The following is an 8,289-nucleotide window of genomic DNA, read 5'->3' on the forward strand; positions in this document are numbered from 1 at the left end:
ACAAAAATCTGTAGAAGGGGAAATGGACAACGGATCACCTTTTACACCCAGTGAAGATGGGCCTTTTTCTATCATTCTCCTGCTCATCAAACTTGATTTCTTTTCTTTGGCTATCACTGACCAAACCCCTTCAGCTACAATATTAGTTTGTCACTTGAACCTCATTTTATCTTCTCATTTATCTGCATTCCTGCAAAACAAGCAAGTAAGAAACTACAGATTTTTTCTGGGTTTTTTTTTGTGCTACTGAACGAATCACTGCTGAGCCCATTTTATTATAATATATTAAAGGAATTCCAGGGTTGCACAGGCACACACAGGGGAGCCTCTGTCCTCAAGGCCAATACGGAAGATGAGGTTATCACTGCTCAGTCAAAGATACATCATTTGCTGTAGATGTCTCTTCTTCATCTTCACTCAGAGGAAAATATGGGATACTTCGTAAGTGGTTTTGGCACTTGTGAGTTATCCCTCTTTCCCCACTCATGAAGATAAATGCCATAATGAAATGCAGCCATCAGGTATTCTCTGTGTTTGGAGTACTCAAAGTGTGAACAACGATTATGCCCTTTCATTGGATAAGTTAAGGTTGACTGCCTGCCTACCTGGGGAAGGCAGGAATGATTTGCACTAGCTCGCAGGCAATGAATGGAAGAAGGTGGCATACCTTCTCCCTCAGCATCAGTTATTCTGCTAAAGCCAGGCTGAATAATACATTCAGGATGTCAAACCTGCCTTTTCACTTCAGGGCTACTTGGCAGCTGAATCTGCAAGCTGAGATAAGTCCAGCTGAGATGGCAGCAGCCACTTCATTAGCTCAATGTCTGTTTGGTTTTGACGCTTTTGTGGAACCATTAACTGCATTTCTCTAACAAGTGAGAAAAGGAGTGTTTTACGTAAGATTTGTTGTGTCACATGAATCTTAGGACGTGGTCCTGGCCTGCACTACACAAAAACTCCCCTTCAGGTTGACAGACATCAGGAGTGAGAACTGAATCATGTTTCCTGTGTGAGATAAAACTTACTGCCTTCATAGCTGTCATTTATTTTTATAGTGTAAGGGAGGAAATTCAAGCATTCAGAGTTACATTTAAATATGAAAACCTGACAGACATATCTGGCAATAAAAACACAGCTGGTAACAACACACTAAATAATGCAATGGTACTGCACAGGAGGCTGAAACCCTATCTCTGGCTACAACTGAGGGTAACCTGCAGGTGACAGAAGCTTCCTCATTTATTTAACAGAGGGAGTAGTGTTTGTGTGTGTATACTGTGCAGTACTGGGCAGAAATACCCTGAGGAACCCACCATCCAGCACTGCACAGTGCTGGGATGAACAGAACTTCCCAAACTTCTGTGAACAAGGCAAAAGCCCTAGGAAGACACTTCTTTACACACAAGGCAAGTATTAGGTTCCTATTTTACTCAAGTGCAAGACATGTACCATTCAGCGTCCATCTCCTGAAATCTGCAGTGGATTTGAAGGATGCAAACTCACAGGGGCTGCTTCATCTTAAATTTAATAACAAACCACTGGTTGTTTCTGATGTAAACGTGGAGCAGTTGGTAAGACACAGGATAGGTTCAGACACAGCTGATTTATCACAGCCGCGCAAGATCACCGACTCCCACGTCCACCAGTTATTTTTATGCAGCTCCTAATGCTAAAGATGTGCAAGGAAAATACATGCTCCAGGGAGAGCATGTGCAACAAGAAGCAGGTTGGAGGTTAAAATAACCAGGTGCATCCAGTATACAGAATGGTCAAAGAACAGCTGGTGATGAGACTCGGGAGGCCCTGCACATGCTATCTAGAAAATATTAAGAGTATTTTGAAGCACGCACTGGCTCATTTTCAACACCCAGAAGCTATTTTAAGTGCTCAGTGGAGACAAGCTAGTGTTATTAGGGCACTTCTCTTCCAAGAGACAACAATACATTTGAAGCCAAATAATCCATCAGAGGCCTTTGTAAACACCTAAATCAGATGAAGTGGCTGTGATGAGGTCATGTTGGGAAAGATTCAGCACCTGAAGCAAGGCAGGTTTTCTTATGATACTTGGAAAGAAAGTCAAGCTATTTGCTGGGCAGTTTTGGGGCCATGCCTATCACATAAAAGCGGCTTCCAGAGGGAATCTGTGGAGTTTGAGGAACTGCCTAGCTGTCTCAACAAGAAAAATCTTGAACCAAAGCCTACAAAATAAAGTTTTTAACCTTACTGAGCAGCAAAGCCATAGCTAAACAAGCACTCAAAGTACAACCCTTGCTTCCTGGCAGAACAACAGCCTCAGACCCAAGAGGAAAGGGTTCCAGTCTTCCTCCGACCCTGGCTGCACACCACCTGTCTGTCTCAGTGCCACCCAGCCTAGTGTCTTTAACAAAGCATTTTGAGACTCACAGACAAGAAGTATATGAAGAAAGAGATAATGCTACTATTACCTGTTGCTATAGCTCTGTATTATGTGATGGCACAGACAGTCGCAATGAACATCCTAAATCAGAAAGACAGGAAAAAACACAGAAACAGAAGAGGAGGAAATTGGCTTATGACAGTGATAGAGAGGAGTAGATAGCAGGGATTTAGAGACCTTGGGAAGCACTCTGATATCAGCATGATGGTCTCAGTTAAGGAAGTTGTTAAAAATATGACCAGAAGAGCGAGCGTGATCAGAAAGAGTCAGCCCAAACTGGTTTATTTTGTGAAGTGTTTCAAGCCTCCTTTCCCCTCCTCTTTTTGAAAGCTTTGCTGTACAGTCTGGTGAGGGAACTGGAAGCACTTGTGTGCTGCTCTGAATATTGCAACACAAAAAAACCAGAGTGAAGGGTGCCTAAATATAGTTCAGAAGGCTCCCACCTCTCTGTACTCTGGTTCAAATACCACATCCAGTTCAGGCCAGTGACTTTCAGTCAGCTTTTAGCCACTAGCAGAAGTAAGGCCATTCCACAGTCACCAAAGCCTAGGGTAGAAATTATCATAGCTGATGAGGAACCAGCTATAAACAAAATACTTTCAGTGAACTCCCTAAAAAGAGTTTGCAACTGTTTGCACTTTATTAAGTTACTTTATTAAGTCCAGTGATATTTAGCCAATTTTTACTGTCCCAAACCACCGACTGTAGATTCTCAGCTGTGAGAAATGAAATGTTGATCTGTGCCACATCATGATCCAGCCCTGGATTTGCAGATGAACAAAAACCCATGGACTTGGCTTACATTTTTGTCTCAAGAAAATAAGCACTTTCCCCATCATAAATAATGCACTATTTTTGCTTAAAAAAAAGAGTTCTCTCCCACCCTCTTCCTGTCCCCCCTCACCCTCCGGAGCAGCCGCAAAGGGCACACAGACAGCAGCAAGAGCAGAGGCAGAGGGGATACTAAAGCTAAGCTAACTTGGCAGAAAATACGTAATCTGAAGCAGCACATGTACAATAACCAAGGATCGCAAGGAAACCAACATGCTTATGATATCAAGACTAAGGAAAAAACTCATCTACTCTTTCAACAACTATTGCTGTTTCAAACACACGCTTGGCACGACTTCCATACACAGCCCTTGATCAGCATTGCAAAAAGTACAGTTGTGAACCTAAAGAAGAATGAAGCGCTGACAAACCTCTCAACCAACCAACAACTGCCAGCCCCTCATGGTGCAGAATGCAAGAAACTGAGGACATTGGGGCAAAAATTCAACAAGTTCATTGGTTTTCTTGCAACTAATCCATCACATTTGCAAGTTTCACTTACCTGTCAAGTTCTTCAATCCAAGTTCCCTGAGTCCAAAGTTACCATCCTTTCTGTAGTTGAGAAATATTGCCAAGGCATATCGCTCCTCGTAGAGCTTGGTCCCACGAACGATGCGCAGGTTCTCCAGTGGCAAGTATTCAAACTGATTCAAAGCCACCAAAACATAGCCCGTGACTTCTCGAATAGACTGAAATGCAAGAATGGAAGAAACGCATCAGAAATGGTCCATTTTGAATTGTTCTGGTTTTCTCATTCAGTGGATGATTTAGTGTGATATGTTGGTATCCAATGAAAGAAAAAGAACAAAACCAGAAAACTTTGCAAAACAAATTCTATTTCAGCTTATTGATTTTAAGCACTTTTCCAATTTAAGTGAGTTTTTAGAGATACTTGTTTGAAAAGTAGAAAATAAAGAGGTTCTTCCCAGTTTTCTTAAACTCAAGCAAAAATTCAAAGTAAAGCATTAAAGCTGCACAAAAGCATGACTTTGCACAACTCAAAGCAGACAGCAGATTAAAGGCCCCTCCAGCACATGAGCAGAATCCACTGGGGCAATGGCACAGTTCAAGTAAAACTGTCTGCAAGTAACATTCTGTTGCACTGCGTATTTAAGGGTGAGACAGAAGGGACACAACATGGGGTAAGAGAGATAGATGTCTCTGGAAAAGCTCACCACTAACAGGAATGGATGGTAGAAATAAGGGGCAGGTTTGGAAGAGTAAATAAAGACAAAGCACATATGTATTTATTAACACCCACGTTTGTACCTCTAAATGAAATCGGTCACTGAACATTTGCAAAGATTCAACTTCTACTTTCCTTTGGAAGTGCTGGAACCATACGTACTATATAACTCAGACTTTGGTTAAAACCACTACCAAAACCTCTAGCAAAATGCTTGGTGCATCTTTGGGTTGTCTGAAATCTTTGTTTGCTGTAGATGAACTATTCAGTGACCCTCCTGATTGACTGCCTGCATTGTAAAGGGAAAAAAACACCCCCAAATCCAAAAACTAGAAAGATTTTTTCAAAGTACAAAAGATTAACAGAGCTAAGAGGGGTTTAGCAAGAAAAAGGATTTTAAAGTATGTTCTTTTAGAAAATAAAGTTCATCTTAATGTATTTAAATAAATGGCCTAGAAATCTGCAAATGCCTTTGAAAAGTGTCATTTTAACACCCACATAGAGCCCCACCATCCTCAGCAGGACTTCACACAGGCTGAGGGATGCTCCTGCTCCCAGAAACAGGACTTTCATGTTGGAAAGAGTCTCTCAAATACAGTTTTCAAGCCTCACCTAACCGCATGCCTATAACAGCCTGCAAGCAGTTTATACACACAGGTTTATGTGTGTACCTACACACAGTAGGCAGAGGTTGACATAACTTGTGTGCTTAAGTGGATGCATGTGCTTTTTCCTCCCCTTTGGCGAAGTCGATACCTAAAACAATACAGAGAGAGAGAAATTCTGCTTAGAGTAATGGGCACAGAATAAAGGTAACATGATGGGGACTCCAGTCAACATCGTAATAAACAGGCGAACAAGAGCAGGCATCAGATTCAATGTGTTGTGTGTGTATCATTACTAAAGAAAAGCAACATGGACTTGCAGCACAAAGAACAGGCTTCTGTTTTGTTGGTGCAGTACAGTTGCCATGATTTCATGTGTAAAGGTGCAAGTGCATTTTAATTAGGTTTATAAAAGCTTATTAGACTATTAACAAGTGTGGCAGTATACACAAGGAAGGGTTTATATGCCACAAACTCTATGCATGAGTTGTCCTTCTAAAGTCAAACGTCTGCACTCAGCTGAAGGTGCTGAAAAAGCTCTGGAGCTATTTCAAGATTTGCTTGGCATCTAAATAGAGTACAGTGTCATTACAGGACTGTGATGAGAACCCAGCTAGGTTGACAAGTATGGTTCAGTAGCTCAATATTAAATATGGAGCCGCATTATGGTTTCAAACTTAAACAGGGGAAGTTTAGGTTAGATATAAGGAAGAAGTTCTTCACAGTGAGGGTGGTGAGGCACTGGAATGGGTTATCCAAGAAAGTTGTGAATGCTCCATCCCTGGCAGCGTTCAAGGCCAGGCTGGACAGAGCATTGGGCAATGGGGAAATTGAGTCGAGTGGTGGTTGCCCCTGCCTATGGCAGGGGGTTGGAACTAGATGATCTTCAGGTCCTTTCCAACCCAAACCATTTTATGATTCTATGATTATACCCCGGGACACTGATTCCACTATGATCAGAAGCTTTCCAGCACTTTCATGGTAGTTCTTTGCTTTCAGATCTTTCAGCTTAGCCAGTTTAGTCAGGAATTTGGTTTTCATCGTACACAAAAATTTCCTTAGGGTGCCTTTTGCAGCTTCTCTTCAGAATTGAGGAACTATTCATGGATTCAATCTCTCCACTGGTATTCTAGGGACACTGTGATTGCTCTAATTAATTTAAAGGCATGTTTAACTTGGAATTGAATTGAAAAAAAACCTAAAAGCAGTTCCAAAACTGCATCTGACCAAGTCCTCCCTGCCAATTTTTGTCACTTATAAACCACTCTTTCTATTTTTAGGGTATGTCTCATTTACTGCTGAATGGCAAGTCCACCTGAAACTGCCCTAATTCAGCATGGCACATACACACACTCAGCAGCAAATCTTCATTCCAAAGTTTAAAAAGAGGAGAAAAGGACAAAGTCTTGTTGCTGGTAACTGTGAACTACTCCAGAAACCCTGTACTTTGGTTGGTTGGTTTGTCAGACTGAAATGACAAATTATGGCAAGCATTTTAACATGCAAAAAGGTCCTTTCCAGTCCCATGTCTTTCATCATATTGCAATGCCTATTTATTTACTGGAAAAACTGCCACATTAATCCTTGCAAAAAAGAATTAGGAAAATAAACCAAAGGGTTTCTAATTTACTAGAACACAGCAGCCTGACTGACCAAATCTAGTGGTCTCTCCTGTTAATTTGGGATTATATTTGAACTTTTCCTTCAAATACGAATGAAAAAGGCAGAGCATTAATATGTTTTGCAGGATGGTGTGTTTTCTGACTGGTCCAGCTTGAAAAAACATACTGGGAGCCCAGCAGGTAGCTCAGGTTTTGGCCACTCCTGGCCAGCACTGTCACTTTACCAGTGACTGCAAGTTTTGACATGATGCTTACTGAAAACAGATCCCTGCCCACTTGGAGCTCACTCCAAGCCCTGCTGGAGTCACTGCAAAGACTTCTCTTGGCTTCCATGCAGACTCACAAATCCTCACATCAGACGGGATCAGCCAGCCTGATCTCCTGCTCTGCAACTCATGCCACAGCTAGGCATGATTTGAACCTCTCATCCTTTGAATACACAACTTTCCTGTTCAGGTATCCTGGACTCAGGTTTAAGCTCAGGTATCCTAATACTGTATATGAGCTGCTTTTGCTACAGCATTAATCTGTGTTCCACCAAGAGGGTGGAGTGACTCATAGCAGTGACAGTTTGAGTGTCACCTCCTAGTTTGATTCTCCAGCTGGGACTGGAGGTCCTTGGAAAAATATATTTCTCATGAGTCTGTCCCTTGGGAAAGTAAAAAAGGGAGACAATGATGTAAATGATAGCATTTTGTTCCCCAAACCTCCAACTGGAATGAAAGATGTAGATTAACAGCCAACAGACTTAAATCTAAAAGCTTCCAACAGGGAAAAGCAAATGAACTCATGAAACCTCTATTCTTGATTGTTGACCACTATTATCTTCCACAACTCCTCCCAAACCCCATTCCAGCATTATTTTGACTCAATTCCTGGACAGCATGATCTGGCCTTTCCTTGTCACCTTTCCATCTTCTGAGACATGACCTTTTATGTGAAGAAACCACCAACTGAGGCAGCATCAGGCTCAGGCTCCCATAGCACTCCTGCTGCTTTGGTAAACACATTTTGGCTCCCCAAAGTTGTTCAGGTACAGCAGCAAAAAAAATTTCAATGATGAAAAACTGAAACTCAGAGGCTGCTGTTGGGAAGGGACAAGGGACACGGTTCCTTGAGCACTCGGAGCACACTCAAAAGCCGATGAGAAGACACCTCTGAGGATGCAAGAGCCAAAGGTGCCTGCTCCTCTGACCAGGTCTGTCAGGTATCAGATCCTGAAATAATAAAGGGCATGCTTCTAGCAGGAAACATAAAGCTTGTGTGTGTAGGGGGAAAGTATTAATCCTTTCCAAGTCTAAAGCCTCACGAGCTGCTTTAAAACCACACCAAGCCAAAGGATTCAAGTCTGACATATTTACTAGTAAAAAGCTCTTCACCTATGTTTTTGGACAGGAGATGAGCACTGGTGCTCCACAGCTTGCTGTCCCTAAGGCTCAGCACTGCCCTGCACCCCAAAACCAGGCACAGCAGCCTATAAACCAGTCTCCCAACAGCCTCTACTAACCCAAACATAGACAGTGTCTGGTTTTAAACCTAAAACTACGTTACCTTTGACGACACGGACCCGGCCAAGGCCTCCGTGTGCCTCCCGACCCGGTGGCTGCTGCGCCCCAGGGCGCCCAACAC

At 42.4% G+C, this 8,289-nt stretch overlaps 1 protein-coding gene across 1 annotated transcript in view; it reads right to left on the minus strand.

The window, feature by feature from the left end:
• Positions 1–3,749: 3,749 nt before the first annotated feature.
• The window catches only part of LOC104407943 (receptor tyrosine-protein kinase erbB-4-like), a gene marked incomplete at both ends in the record, with an annotated part of 88,052 nt that continues 83,512 nt past the window's right edge, over positions 3,750–8,289 (minus strand). The window contains one exon of the mRNA XM_010017358.1: positions 3,750–3,936. Coding sequence (XP_010015660.1) covers positions 3,750–3,936 — 187 coding nt within the window. The remainder of the gene's footprint in view (positions 3,937–8,289) is intronic.

Source organism: Nestor notabilis, unplaced genomic scaffold (genome assembly GCF_000696875.1).
Source record: "Nestor notabilis isolate BGI_N333 unplaced genomic scaffold, ASM69687v1 scaffold12996, whole genome shotgun sequence".
Classification (NCBI taxonomy): Eukaryota; Metazoa; Chordata; class Aves; order Psittaciformes; family Psittacidae; genus Nestor; species Nestor notabilis.